The sequence below is a fragment of the Drosophila mojavensis genome, unplaced genomic scaffold, assembly GCF_018153725.1.
Source record: "Drosophila mojavensis isolate 15081-1352.22 unplaced genomic scaffold, ASM1815372v1 contig_151, whole genome shotgun sequence".
Lineage (NCBI taxonomy): Eukaryota > Metazoa > Arthropoda > Insecta > Diptera > Drosophilidae > Drosophila > Drosophila mojavensis.
In genome coordinates, this window is record NW_025318684.1 from 1,217,536 (window position 1) to 1,233,999 (window position 16,464).

The 16,464-nt window shown below is 34.1% G+C and overlaps 2 protein-coding genes across 14 annotated transcripts in view; one reads left to right on the forward strand and one right to left on the reverse strand.

The window, feature by feature from the left end:
* Positions 1-5,243, forward strand: part of LOC6585830 (protein pangolin, isoforms A/H/I/S) — a 53,512-nt gene extending 48,269 nt beyond the window's left edge. For all 9 annotated transcript variants that reach the window (XM_015160783.3, XM_002011419.4, XM_032733017.2 and 6 more), the window contains one exon: positions 1,262-5,243. In XM_015160783.3, coding sequence (XP_015016269.1) covers positions 1,262-2,723 — 1,462 coding nt within the window. In that variant the 3' untranslated portion in view covers positions 2,724-5,243. The remainder of the gene's footprint in view (positions 1-1,261) is intronic.
* Positions 5,244-9,130: 3,887 nt separating this feature from the next.
* LOC6585831 (calcium-dependent secretion activator) overlaps positions 9,131-16,464 on the reverse strand; it is a 29,616-nt gene continuing 22,282 nt past the window's right edge. For all 5 annotated transcript variants that reach the window (XM_044007152.1, XM_002011420.4, XM_015160795.3 and 2 more), the window contains 4 exons: positions 15,429-15,738; positions 14,899-15,279; positions 9,776-9,915; positions 9,131-9,702 (listed from right to left, as the gene is read on the reverse strand). In XM_044007152.1, coding sequence (XP_043863087.1) covers positions 9,492-9,702; positions 9,776-9,915; positions 14,899-15,279; positions 15,429-15,738 — 1,042 coding nt within the window. In that variant the 3' untranslated portion in view covers positions 9,131-9,491. The remainder of the gene's footprint in view (positions 9,703-9,775; positions 9,916-14,898; positions 15,280-15,428; positions 15,739-16,464) is intronic.

A 16,464-nucleotide genomic window follows, 5' to 3' on the forward strand; every position in this document is an offset into this window, starting at 1 on the left:
AAATGAAGCCTGGATGATAACGCTTGTTTTATAAGGAAACGCATTTGACTTCAAATTATGTTCCGGTTAATAAGGTGGTCTTAAAACTTTTTACAGACAAGTTCTTAGTTTTGATTCAACACTGGAATACCTTTATGTATGACCAATACGTATACACATTGCAACATATTAATAATGTGGAATACAAATAATGTACAAGTATTCATGAAATACAAATTGAATAATTCCTTTCTAAGTCGCAATTACACAATTACTTTTATGTCTGCATGCAGTAAACGCGCATAATATGCTTGTAATTGCTTTAACGTGATGTCAATTTTGAATTGAATTACTAAAAGAAGTTGATTTTGCAGTGTTTATAGATATAGATATTACATATATAGATCAAATAATATACATTCAATACAAACGGTAATGTTTTATGTAAATAAAAAAATTAGCTTTAATATAATTTTGTGCGCTCCCTTAAGTACATAAAGCATTATTTTTATCGGTTTCATTCCTGAGAAATGTTAAGAATTAATTTTTTCTGTATGTATTTTCATTTGTCCAACTAAAAAACTTAAAATTATAACTTCTAATATAATATCAAATCTCAAAGGATCAAATACAAAGCGAAATATTCTATAAATAATAAAAATATAAAACAAAAAAAAAAACATAATACTATGTTAAGCAATAAAAGTCAAATAATATTATGAATGCTTATTGAAGTATTTTAATTATTCACTTCAATATTATAACAGCATATTTATCACACATGAAGAAAATTAATAGGGATATCAGTGAATTATCAGCTTCAATATTGCTTAATTTAAAAAATGGTAGCGATAACATAAATGATTTATATTCAGTTGTCTTGAATAATATTTAACAACATTAAAGAAATTTATAGAAAATTATCAATTAAAAATGTAATGCACATAAGAAACATGTATTTAAATTAAATTTCAAATTGAATTAAAAATTTCAGTGAAAATCGATTCGATTTCAATTTAATTCATTTGAACGAAAATCATATATATATATATATATATATATATATATATGTGTATATATATATTTATTTATTTATTTATATCATACATATATTGCATGAATTCTTTTATTTTTATTATTTAAATTTTTTCTGCATCTCTGTTGTGGAATGCCCTTCATATTGTAATAGCTAAAGCAGATATTAGCAATGCTTTCAATGCAGTTTAGTTTCTGTAATCAACTAATAATAGTTCTCCTTTTCTACCACTCTTTGATTGTACAGACGCAAAAAGAAATGCATTCGCTATATGGAGGCACTGCATGGAGACGGCCATGAGGAAGGCAGCGGCATGGACGACACTGGAAATCTGAGCCAGCTGAGCGATGATGATGACGATGACGATGAGGACCTACTGGTGAGCGGTGGCGCCGGAATGGGAAGCTCGGGTAGCGGCGATGAAATGATCGATATGAATCAGGATAAGCTCGCCGACAATGAGGACACTGAGTCAATGAGTCAATCGCTGTCAAGTCCCGGATGTCTGAGCGGGCTCTCCAGCCTACAGAGTCCGTCAACGACGACGAGCTTGGCCAGTCCACTTAATATGAATATGTTAACTAGTCCAATGACGCCCGTCATCAACACCACCACCAACACGAGCAACAACAATAGCAATGCTGGTCCACTTTCTGTTATCAACAGCAGTAGTACGGAGCAACAGACGGCGTCGGCGAGCAGTCAGTTGTTAATATCTGCGTCTGGATCTGGATCTATATCCGGTTCCGGTACAGGTACAGGTACAGGTTCAGGTTTAGGTTCCGGTACAGGTTCAGGTTTAGGTTCAGTCTCCAGTTGCAGTATCGGCTCAACATGTAGCATTAGTAACAGCACACCGAATACCTCTAGCACTGTTTCATCATCGATTGCTGCGACACCGAACGCTGCTAATGAGCGCGCCATGATGCTTCGCAACCGGTTCAGCCATCTAGGCATGGGCCTGAATCCGGATCAACTTTTCCCAGCTGTATCTGCAACTGTCAGCAGCAGCCCCAGTACTATTACAGCTATCTCTTTGGCAACGAATAGCTTCAACTGTTACAGTAACGCGGGCATGAAGGCAACGTCGGTGACGATTGCTGCTGCTACACCTGCGTCAGTATCGGTATCGGGACCCATATCGGTATCGGCACCAGCGTCTACACCTCCATCGCTACCTGCAATAAGCCTACATCGCAATCCGATTGGCGCCAATCCGCGTGACATTAACAATCCTCTAAGCATCAATCAACTGACTAAGCGCCGCGAGGACAACAATGTTGCACTGCTCGAAACTCAATCGGTCTCAGCGGCTTTGGCTCACAATCCTTACACGCACTCACATTCGCCACATCCACACCCACAGCCACACTCACAGCCACCACCACTTACCCACCCGCATCTACACCCGCATGCGGACCAGCACCCGCACCCTCATCCACATCCACATCCACATCCACATCATTCGCTCTTTAGTAGTAGTAGCTTTAGTCAACACTTCCAGCAACGGTTAAGCAATCATCTAGCAGCCACAAACAGCAGCAGACTAAGCAACAGCAGCAACATTAACATTGGTCCAGTCGCCCAGTCGTCCAGTGACGCCCCAACTTTAATTATAAAGCGTCGCAACACATCCGATCCGCCACCTGCGACTGGCAATAGCGCGACACCCACCTCAACTGAAACTGGAGCTATAAGCGTTTCGTAGCAGTCTAGCAGTAGCATGACAGCATATGCAACCATAGATATGACGTCACTCAGCGTTTGTTGCCTGCCAAAGACGTTCTACCAACACTCACTCGACCTGAGGCGTTTCGGAGCAGTCAGTCAGTCAGGTTTAATCGCTCTTGTTCCAGGATCAGCATACGCCAGGTAGCCAATTAGCTAAAATGCAACAGGTAATTGGGTCCACCGTGCAATACCGTACTACGCCTCGCTCTCGCTTTCTTTCTCTCTCCCTCACTATTTATCTCTACTGCATCCATCATCGTCATTGCCATAGTCGTAACATAAGTAACATGTGGCCATTATTGGACAAGTGCCAAAAGTACACCATATATTCGTAAATTCGTACATGTATATACATATAAATACTTAGTATACCAGCAGCCCATAACAATTATCGCCCCATTCATTATCAAAGTGTGTGCCTTACTCCAACACACTATGCCAAGTCAAAACAACAAAGTTATATATATATATATACATACATGCATGTATGTATAATCGCAAATTTGGTCACACGATCTATAAGGGAAAATGTTGATGGTTCTACAGGATCGAGCATACCATATATATCGGGTTATATCTCTGTTAGGTAATTCTCTTTCACCTATACATATACATACTACACTATATATGCGAAGAGTGTCAGTTAAACAAAAGCAGTATTAATGGCTTTCTTTTATTTTCGAGAAATGTACTGTTAGTCGTGAATGTAAATATATGGTTTTATAAAAGAAAGAACGTACGAATTTATTAAAAAAAAACTGGACCTGATAGCTAATACTAAAAAAAGTATCCGATTCTTTGATTCTCCCTGCGGCATATGTAAAAGGAGCGATCAAGATAAAAACGAAAGAAAGCTGTTTTAGCTCCAAAAAGTTATCAATATTTTTAATCATAATAGCACACAAAACATAACATTTATATACATAACAATTTAAAGAAATTAAACAAATTATATTCAAACGAAATAAGTAACTGGAACAATTTATAATTCTTATCTTAAAGCCACAATCTAACTTTGTTGTTTACCTATTCCATTATGCGTACAAGCATGTCCACTTTTCCCCATTCAACAACATTATTATCCGCAATAATTACAACCTCCAAATGTGAGTGAAAGAGACCCCAACAAATTAAAGTATTTCGATTATTACCCAATGCAGCCATCATTTCATTACACGTGGCCTATTTTGGATGCTCGTAGGTCACGAACAATATCCTAATTTCTTATTCTCATCAGAGAAAGTTAAATTTATTCTCTTATTCCATATGACAATTTTTGTGGATATTGGCAAAGATAATTAAATTATTGCGTATTTAGCAGGAAGTTTCGTTTAAACGACCCCAATGAAGCCGAGTTCTATGTATTCTATGTTTGAGTAAAGTAAACTATTATTAGTATTCTTCTTTCGGTCAATATTCATAGCAATTTTGCGAATTAACATGCTCATATAAAGTCGAAGACCAAATATGATTAATCTGAAAACCAAGAAAACTGTCCCATTTACTTATTTCGGCCCCAAACCTCATCTTTACTTTCTAATAAAAACTAATCCACATTTCGCGCACCTTATATACATATAATTAAACATTTGTACATACTTAGGTGTTTATGTCATACAACATTCGAAAGATGATGCCAAACATTTAGTTGAGCGGTATGTCATGGTATATACATATGTACATAAATATGCATCATATGTATGTATGTATTTATGTATATGCGTAAACACAACAATGTGCGTAAAGCCATCGCCAATTATAAGAAAAAGACTGTTAAATACTTAATTAAACAAACTGAAATATATGTATGTACATATTGATTGATGTATTGTAGATGTGTAAGCACAAACACAATCAATCACCTACACACACAGTTTAAGTCAATTGAAGTATTTGTGAATCTAAAGAATTACACATACACACCTTACAATAACAACTTAAGGAATTTGGATATGTATGTGTGCATTACTATGTGTAATTTATTAAAATAACATCATTTATGTATGTATGTATTCGCGTGTCAAGAGAGATGCACACATACATACCATAAGCAGCAGACTGTCCCAGTCGCATACACACTATTGTGTACTATGTGTCAGGCGTTGAAATATACATAAATAAATTTGTAATAGGTACAATGCCCCACAAAAGTGTGTGTAGATGGTTTATTTTGCTTATTCCATTTTATTGAATTACAATAAAACGAAACCAATATTCAGCCACAGTTTTAAAGACAGAATGGTTTAAGATATAGTTCTATAGGTAAAAACACATATCTATAGACGTATATCTAGAAACTAAACACTAGCTTTAGTCTATATTCTAATCAAAAGCAAGAGCAAAGGCGAAAGCAAAACAAACAAAAACTTATATTTACGTTAACTATGCTTCCAATTTTCTGTGTTTTTATTTAAATGTTTACTTAGTAAATAACGCATATGAGAAACAGTTTTGCAATATTTACAGATTTATTTATTGATATTAACTTCTAAGCTAATAATAACAAGAAGAAGAAGCATTTTGCATTTGTACATGCTAAATTAATTCAACAAATTAATTTTGTAATAATATGTATGTAATGTATGTATGTATGGATATAAGTTCGCCACTCAGTCCATAAATGACTTTTCATTTTGTTGCATCTAAGATACATACGTACAATGGAGCATATTTATGTTCATATTTGTGACTACTCTCTCTCGCTGCCTTTGTCTCTTTTTCTTTCCCTCTCTCCCCATCACTTGATTTCCGTTTTATAAGGACTAAGAGAGATTGTTGTTGTGTGTGCATGTAAATACATGTATGTATTTAAAATATGCACAGAAGATGACAGCGTTAATAAATAATTTGCATTCAATGAAAAAATAAAGATAATATATATATTATGAAATTAACTAATTACAATTAATATTGGTTAATTGTTCCGTTTATATTTAATAGGACTTTTAGTGAGTAAGTAGATATAAATATGTATAGTTAAGAGGTTAATACAAATAAACGTGTCTAGACTTAAGGAGTATTTATATACTTATATCTATACATACATATAAAATGTTATATACACCCCACTTATTATAAATGCGTAGTTACATTACCCATTAAAAAACGAAACAAAAGCATAAATAAGAAAGGCATTAATAAGGATAAACGCAAAAATTAATTTAGAAAATAATTTGATGTATTAAAACAATTAATTATACAAACGAATACTGATATATACAAAAATCAATAAAAAAAAATGTTGAGAAGAAATACATAGTTATACCATTTATTTTCCTTAGATTTAGAGAATAAACTCAACTATCCCAGAATGAATACATCTGTAAGTATAGTGATTTTTGGTTTTGTTTTTATACCCTGAGCCCATTTTCAATGTGAAATCAGGGTATAATGGTTTTGTTGAAATGAATGTAAGAGGCAGAAGCAGGCGTGGCAGACCCCACAACGTATATATATTCTTGGTCAGGACGACGAGCTGAGTTGATTTAGCCATGTCCGTCTGTCTTTCTGTCCGTCTGTCCGTATGTATGAACTCATCGATCTCAGAAGATATAAGAGCTAGAGACTTGAAATTGTTTCCTTAGGTCCGTGAATATCACTCGCGAATCGAGTTTTGTTATCGAATAAAAACCTTATCGAAAACTAGTTACACCTATAGAGCTAGAGCACTAACATTAACCACTGACCAGAGAACACATAGACCGGACAAGTAGTCTAAAGCGTTTTGCACACTTTTTTTCGAGCATTAGTTCCCAGACCACTTCGTATTTGCTCGGCTCCTCACTTTCAGGTTCGGCCTACGAAAATATGGGGACACAAAACCATTTCTCTTCATGTGCTCAGCCAAGATGGTCGACTGTTGTAGAAAAGATCCCTCTACTCTGAATGTTTCCCTTGCTCTCTCTCTCTCTCTCTCTGCTCTTAGGTCTCTCAAATATGTATATGTATGTATGCATGTGAGGACAAGCAGCAGCTCACGAAAATTGAAATTTCGTCGCAGCAAGAACCCATGTGTTCCCTTTTGAGTGAAAAGTATTCCGCTCTCTTCAAGCCGTTTGCCATGCTCGTGCAGAATGTTTGCTTTTGCGTTATTATTTGTGGGAAGGGTATGAAAGCGTTGGTGCGCATAATGAAAATGTTTTCGCGACGAGCATGCACACACACACTTACAGTATGCCACATGTACTATGAGCATTTGTATGCCCGTGTGCGAGCTCTAGCTGCCTGTAGCAATTTTAAATTTCAGCATTTGCGATCTTGTGTTAGGCTGATGTCAGAGTGGCCGTGATAAGCGATGCGATGCTAAAAGCGAGAATTATCGCACTGATTTGCAAAGCGACGCCATGTCAGAGTGAATGAGAGATAGCTTGAAGTGTAACTCTATTTGCTAATAATGACCATCAAAATTAAAAAAAAGTCCATTTGAAATCAATGAAACGTAAATTAAATTTTCCCTGTCTTTATATTTAGCATAATTACATTCTTTTCGGACAAATTTCAATTACATCCATACATAGATATGTATGAGAACATCCTTATATTTCATTGTGCTTATATTTATGATTACCTCAGTTATCCTTCTCCACACTGTCTAGTTTTCCAACATACATACATACATAACATTCATCTATCAATATGTTATAAAACTGGGAAAAACTTATGTCTACCAAATTATTTTAAACAAAGTATGTTTTCAACATTTTCCACCAGTAACTTATTTCTTACGTCTGACCACAGCGAATTTAATAAGGAAAAAACCCTTTCGCAATTTGCATTGTGCGCATATAGGAAATGAGCTATCTTTAATTCTTCCGAGTAACAGCACGAGTGTACGTTTATTGCAAAAAACTGTACTTTCTCACCTACGCTGCTTTTCTCAAACAAATTCTTCACTTGTCTCGATAAAAACTTGTTCAAGTTTTGAGTGGCATTTTGTCAAAATGACGAGTTTTTTATCGAAACAGCAGAAAATCGGGGCAATTTGGTGTCAGGTCGGGACACCGGGACAATACGTCCAAAAGCGGAGCATGTCCCGGAATTCCAGGACGGATGGCAACCCTACCAATAATGACTGCCAGCAAATTCCTGATTATCCGTACATAGCATAGTCGGCTACAGTTTTACCTTGCTCTCATCGATAACTACCGCCACTCAGTCTTGCTGCAGTGCTATAGTGCGTGGTGGAGGTAAGCATACCATATTATATATTCGAGATGGGCCTTCTAAATCATATATGCATTTCCTGTTCTTTATGGTAGCGCTTTCAGCTTAACAGCGCAGTTTTAGTAGTTTCTTATACAAGTAGTACTCTTTGTCAGAGCTCTCTTTCGAAACGCCACTTGTAGATACCCTGAGCCCTTCGAAGAGATATCCCAATCACCGTCCACTGGAGGACTTGGTCGCCAAAGTCGTGGAGCGGTGTACACACGAATGAACATTGGTAATGAAGGTGGAGCCCTATCTGTGGCTTAACCGGAAGGATGGCGAGATTAATGTTTACCTTTTTACCTCCAGAGTTTCCTGAAGTGATTGATGAATGCCCCTGGTGTGGAAGACCCGTTTATAAAATTATAAATATGTATGCAGCGTTTTACTTTTTTTACTTGTGTATATATTGTGCAACATACTGTATTTAATTAAAAGATACAGTTTCCAATTGGTATGCCAGAGTTTCTTGCTTCTCAATTATATTTTGTAATAAAGGCTAGATGTACATATAATATTCTATTTTTTTTATACATTCAAGTAGATTGAATTATTATTATATTTATAATGTATCTAAACTTTCTTTTGCATATTTGAAAAACAGTCACTTAAATTCAAATTTTATTGTGGAAACAATTTGATTTTTATCTGTTGTGTGAAATAAATAGAATAATTTTAAGTTCTAGTCGAAGAGCCGAAAATGTTAAACCATGCCAGATACTTACAATATTACTGTTTAAATCTATTAATTTGTATTTTGTTTATGGTTTGATAACACGAAAGTTATATGATATGATATTATTATTATCATTACAATATTTTATAATTATCTAGCGGAATTAGAATCGGAACAGCCAAACCGACGAAGATAAAATATTCTGTTCTAAGAAATTTGCACTTTAATTAAATTGTTTATAAAGCCTTATGTCATTAGAGTACATATAATAAACATTTTACATGATTTTTATATTATTTGTTATTCATATTATTTTATATTATTTGGTATATATAAATAAATAAATAAATAAATAAATATATATATATATATATATATATATATATATATATATATATATATATATATATATATACTTCAATATAACTGCTAGAAGAAATGCCTCTGATGAAGAAATATGCACGCAATATTACTTAACATATTGCTATCCATTAATATTTTACTGTTTTTGTAGTTAATATGTATATATAATTGTGTATACTATACTATTATTGAAGAGGTAATTATGTTTGTTATGTAAGTTTCTGTTTTTTATACTAGAAATAACTGCTCTTTAAATAATAATACCCATGATTGATTTTATACATAAATATTATGAAAAAAAATATACATAATAACAACGGATTTCATGTATATCCACTGATATTATGGAATAGACTTATATTTATCGAATCCATTATTTTCCGATGTCAAACAAAATAAATTGAATAATGCAACTGTGGACTTGGCTCTTAGCAAAGCTACAAAGCTGCCATCAGAAGCTGGACGAGAAAAAATATATATGGAACTATATATCCAAAGGATTCAAAACCAGCCACCACTTCCTAGCTTTGAGCTAAGTCCGCCAATGCCTTTACCTAGGAGATTTCCCACACGGCCAGCTACCACATTGGTAACGGCCGCTGCTTGAGCGGCTCCAATCTTTGGCTTTGGCATGCTGCGCGATGAATGGGTACCTGACTCTCCACCCTCGCTGCCGTCCTCTTCATCACCATTACGCATATCGTCACAATTTCTATAAGTTGCAAGCAATACATAATCTTAGGTTAATGTCCGTTATTTTCGGCTGTGACTACGTGGCTACTTACAGCTCTCCATCGGCAACATCAGGCATAGTCAGCGCACAGGTTGCCTCTTCGGCAGTCATACGTTGTATAACTGACTGATATGCTTTTGAATTTAACTTGTCCTCAAGAACACCTTGTAATTCAAAGTCCGAATAAATTTTCTGGTATGAAATATAGTAGATTTAGTAAAGTCTATATAAAAATTCAAATAGCAAAATTTTAAATGGTAAATTATTGATTAAACAAGTAAAAAGTAGGGCTGTCGAATATTTTTAAAGTACCGTATCGATGATATTTTAAGTTTTGAAAAAATATCAGTATGATATTTGATATGCAACTTTAAAAAAACGACATATTAATATTTTTAGATTTTTTATAACTTTTTCCCACAATAAATTAGGTCTCCGTTCCAAAAAAAAAAAAAAAAACAAAAACAAAAACAAAAAAAAAATAATAATAATAATAATAATAATAATAATAATAATAATTCTAATAATAATAAGAATAAGTATTATTTTATTAATTTTATTATTATTATACGACTTCGTGAGTCGCTGACAATACATTTTATTGCCGAAGCATCGTAATGCGACCTTCGATACTCCAGGCATACCTGCCTTATGAAAAATCCAACAAATTATTGGATTGCTTTCCCTAGAAGTTTGCTGCAAGCTTCGGTACATCTCAAGTTCCGTCTTTTCCGCACAGTTTGCTGAACAGTGCACTATGGGCGATTATATTATCTCGAATTTCGGATTTTTTTTCTCTTAAATAGTGCCACGCCTTCTTTTCACCCCCTTATTAAGTATACGAAAATTCTATTTTTTTTTTTTAAATGTCTTAATATATAGGGAAAAAAAGTCTTTGCAAAAACTTTGAAACTTTCCTGGGTTGATAGAGAACTCACACTATATAGCTATAAATATATAGTAAAGGTTATGCGGCTGTGGTTGTTGTTGTTCCAAATATCAAGATGCGTGTAGGTGATGAATGCAGAGGAAACTTTAAGTGCATTTTTTTCAAAAGGAGCAAAAACGAGCAAGAAGGCTTTTTAATACCAAAAACTAAACATATTGCTTAGTAACTTATCATTATTAGTTGCCTGTTTTAATATGCACTTTATAAGTAATTCTGCACGGAACAATTAAAATTGTTAGATTTTTTGCTAAAAATACAATCAGCAATAACACTCGACAATAAAAAGCAAACAAAAATTTATGCATATATAATTTTAGCTACAGGTTACAAGTACCTTGAGCTTTGTTTTCCTTTTTGAGTTTTTTTTTTTAATTTTAAATGAAAACAATAATAATTTGAGCACTTGCAACAGCAGAAAATTTTTCGTGCCAATTTTTAAACGTAGAAGCTTCAACAGATCAGCTGATTTTAGGTGTTCCCACACAGAAAGAATTGACCCCAAAAATGCACAAAAAATGTTTTCCACCTAATTGGAGTGTTAACAACTAAGGAATAAAAAAATGTTAATATTTCACCATAAATTTTTGGACTTTATGCCGCCTATCACGGAAAATCGCCCAAAGTGCAATGTAAGCATCATAGTGCTTCTCTTTCATATGTGACGCCATATTTGATGTTTTACCACTTGTTTTTATTATTTTAAGGCACAAATTACATTCGGCTGTTCCCTTTTTAAAGTCCAAATAATTCGTTTTCACCATATTCAATTTTTTACTTTTGCGCTCAGGTCACTTCTCACGAGAGTGACCAACTTAAATATATCAAAATATCAAAAAAAAAAAAAAAAAAAAAAAAAAAAAAAAAAAAAAAAAAAAAAACAGATATTAGGTTCGGGCAGCGAAAATACTGCACGACAATAACAGTGCGCTGTGAGCGTTCAATCGAAATGATCCTGATTCCGTATGAGGCACAGCTATGTGTCATTTGTCCTACTCTCTCTCTCTCTCTCTCTCAGTCCCTCTCTCTCGCTCTCTATGGTCTCTGAAATCATCACTCTCAGCAGCGGACAAAAATTGAAATTGAAATTTTTGTCCGCGACGATCCCAGCTCTTTCCTTTTGAGTGAAGGGTATACCGAAATATTAAAAGCGTTTGCCACGCTCATGCAAACAAATTGTAAGCATTTCGGTGATTCTTTGGGGGAAGGGCAGAAAGCGTTGATGCGCATAAACAATATGTTTTGGCGACGAGCAAAACAAAACGACAAACAATTTCATTTGTGCGCCTGTGTGCGCAACTCTTTCTGCCTGTGAAAATTGTAAAGCTTAAAATTTGCCGTTGGTCGGTTGGTCGATTATTCTCATAAAAAGGTTATCGAATGAGTTATCGAAAAAGATGATCAACTTGTGCGGCGTATGGTAACTAACCACAGAACAGGCAGAAGGTGGCGTGGCAGACCCCATAAAGTATATATATTTTTGATCACGGCAACGAGCTGAGTCGATTTAGCTCTGTCCGTCTGTCCGTCTGTTTGAACGCGTCGATCTCAGAAGATATAAGAGCTAGAGACTTGAAAAATTTTTTTTCTAGGTCCGTGTATAGCACGCGCATATCGAGTTTTGCTTTAAATATCGATAACTTGCCCCGTTATTTTGTTATCGATTAAAAACATTATCGAAAATAATAAATTTATATCTGCCAAATCTTTAAAGCTAGAGTCTCCAAATTTTTTATGTATACTTATATGCATTTTATACAAATTCGGCTTTTGTCAAAATTAACCCCCACCTCTAATTCACCCCATCAAGCATCAAATCTGTGGCGATATGTAACCAAACTTCAACTGTCTGTAAATATGAGAGTTGCATTGTTGAACGATCTATCTGCGGATGATTTCTCGAAGCAATTGCAGAATGTCGGTTTTGGCGGCTAAAAATAAAGATGTGGATGACCTTAATTTTATTATTCAAAATGCCTTTTGAGTTTAAACGAATTCAATTCCCGATTCGTCTTGCCTTCGCCATGACGATCAACAAATCACAGGGCCAATCTTTGACTATTTGTGGCCTCAATCTAGAAAATGCGTGTTTTTCTCTCATGGTCAATTGTATGTGGCATGCTCACGTGTTGGCAAACCATCCGCATTATTTGTTCTTGCACCTGACCAAAAAACGAAGAATGTCGTTTACCACAAGGTGCTTGAATGAAAATCCGATTAATAACCAACCTGAACAACATAGCTTTCAACAACCTAGAAATAATGGATAGGGCAATGCAACGTTTGCCGGGCCAGCTAGTAATTAATATAATAACACATATAATAATGTAATAAAACGAAATCAGTCGGCGTTCGAGTAAATCAAGAAGCAGGATTATTAAAAAAAAATCTTTAACTTCTTGATCTAATTTAATATCTAGTGCAATCAAGTGCTTTTTGCAATTTATAATTATATGAGTGGATCTGATGAACCTCAAAAGCGAGTTGAATAAATTGGCCATTGTGTTCAAGCAGGAATTTTTTCTAGTGATAATTGCGCATATCCTTGTTGCGTGCTTCAAGAGCTTTTTCAGATATCACTTCAATTGGCAGGAACACTGCTTTTATAATATCGGTCCCGTGCACAAGGATTTTATGAAGTGACGTATAAGCAGATAAAGCCGTTCAACCATTCAGCATTAGATTTTTCAAAATATGACAGTATTGCTTTGCAGTAAAGTTGTAAACTTTTTTATTAACTGACAAATGCTTCTCTTCCCTATCATTTTTATTCCCGATTATCTTTGTGAAAACATAGGTATCAACTTTTTTTGTTTGCTGCGATTATCTGCCCCATATCGCAAAAAGCGATTTTATTGATGTAGACATTATACCTATAAAATAATCTATGCATATGAGTGGCAAGTATTGGCAGTTCAGTCCAGTTTGACACTGAACAGACCATTTATTTTAAATAAAAATACGTTTCTGGGCGAATACTTGCGAGTATTAAAGGTTATAGTCTACGAAAGTTGAAGTATGTTGAAGTGTTAAGTTAAACGGCATAATACGCATAAGAACATATGTTTTACATCAAATACATACCAACAATGTGGATTTGTAACATTTGTTTCCCCTAAATTATACAATAAATAAGTAAGAAGGCTCTACTCGAGACTGCTCGAATAGGAGATACCCTGAACCCTCTAATCTGATATTCTAATCATTCTGCACTTCTTTTACACAATATACACACAATAATTTCTTTTGTAGACATACGATCTTAATAAAACTTTCAGAGTGTAATCATATGGTGAATATGAAATGTCAAAGCACAAGTCTCTAGTACTTGAAATGCGTTTTTTACAAATTGGGGGAGAAGGGGGCGTGATATCCAAAATTTGTAAATTACAAAATCTTTGTATCGATTAACTTTATATACAACGCAAATTTGAAGACAACAGGTCTAAAAATGTTCAAATTAGGCTAAAAAAACAAAATCAATTTTTCGATTATTCTCGATAAAAAGTTATCGGACGATTTATCGAAAAAATAAAGCAAACTCGTACTATTTATAATTTTCGATACGGTTTTTAATCTATAACAAAATAAAGGGAAGAGTTATCGATTTTTTTAAACAAACTCCGTTTGAGCGTTATATATAAGTCTAGCTTTTATATCTTCTAAAATGGCGGAAATGATCGAAATAAATAAATTTAAGTATAAGATGTCCTGAAGTCTTCCAGGAACTGATTTTGAAAAAATGTTAAGCTCCTTTTCTGATTACACATGAAACAAACAGATCCACACATACGCTGCGCTTCTCTTTTGGAATGACAATCTTGATCAATTTTCTGACCGTGGTAATAAAGTCTGTGAATTGAAATACGCCTTTTGCAACCATTGAAGGGATATTTAAATAAAATTTTACTCTGAATTTAAGCGTTTTAATTGATGTTTGTAGTCTCAATCTTTTACAGCAGAAGTCGACACGCTTATAAATAAGGACAAAGGGAACTAAATCGATTCAGCTCATCACTCTGATCAATATTATATAGACTATGGGGTCATGCCTATCATAGATTTTGATTACAACCTGATTTTTCAATTCAATGAGTTCTGGTTATAAAAAATTATATATAAAGAAAATGAAAACATAAAGTTTAGCGTTATATAATGTTCTAATTATATATATATTATATTGTTTTCCGAATTTTTATTATTATTTATGTGAAGTTGTAGCTTATTACCTTAATAATATGAGAGATAGACGTGACCTGGGCATAGTGTAAGGAGTGATCCATACGTTCTGATAACCAAGTGGAGAGCATATTTACTTGCTGATAATACCATTCCTCAAAGAAGTTTAATGTCCATAGGTCATCGCCGATTTTACCACGTATTTGATCCATATTATTTCGAAAAAAATTCACATATCCTTGTCCGAGATCCTTGCCAGAGCTCGAAACATTGGTAAAACTAAGAATTGATCCAATGAGACTGCCCTCATCGTAACGCCCTAACTTCGACAAAGTCGACTCCAGCACTGACATAAGTTTTCCACTTAAACCTTGTGTCATGGCTACATTCGCTTTGTCGATTTGTTCATCGATTCTTGCATGGAATTTGTACTAAAAGATGTAATAATAATAATTATAATATTGTGCGTATTTGTGTCTCCGTGTGTACGTGTGTCCATGTGTGTGTGTGTGTTTGTATGTGTTTGTTTGCGTATGTGTGTGTGTGTGTATGTCTGTGTGTGCGCGCTTATCTTACTCACCAGATCGATACCGTCAATTGTAGTTAATTTAAAGCTTTGATTTTTAGCATCTAATATCACATTTACCATAGCGCACATCTCTGCTGGTATTATATAATCGGTCGATATAAAGGCAATATTTTTCTTTAACCACGACTGAAACGACGAATCCGTTCGCTGTATACACTGTTCAATCATATCCACGGCCATCATCTTAAGTCGCTGCTCCAAATGCTGTCGGAACTCGGCGTCTGGCCAATGCAGATCTCTAATAAAAGATTGCAATGCATCCAATTTCCAGAATAAATCTTCCGATGTTGCACAACCATTTCTGTGCAATCAAATAAGTAAATCATTGATGAGACGTTAATACATTAATATTATGCCAGTAGATATTTGGTAAGTGTAAATGTATTTTGCAATATATATGCAATACATCAATTTATTATATATATTATTAGAGTGAGCTGCGCTACAGTTCTTTGCTGATATTCAGGTAATTAGTACTTGATCTGGTAGTAGGTAGCCAACCGATTCCATAGTTAATGAACTCAATTTTAGTAACCAATTTAATATTATAATCTTGATTTCATAGACGAAATATTATGAAATATTTAAAAAAATGTGCACATATTTTAGATATACATATCCCTGATAGCCTAATTTGAAAATATTTGTTTAAATGCTCACTACTATCCGAACGTATAACTCGTATAATAATATAATATAACTAAAAATATTGGCAAGTAACTTCAATTACAAGCAAGCAAATGCAACTACAAAAATTTGAATAGGGATGCTTAATCTACATTTAATTGCTAATGCTAATGAAAAGGTGTTATATTGGCATAGTAATTAACTGATTGATTGAAGATAATTACAGGTAATAAGCGCACGCATAATGAGAGTTACATATGAAGAGCTTAGCGAAAGTATATATTGTTGAGTTATTCCAAATTTATTTGATCTTATATTCAGCTTTAATTTTAATTATGAGTTCAATATTAATAATGAGCAGATTTCTTTAAAAATCTAGATACAAATAAGATTTTTCGAG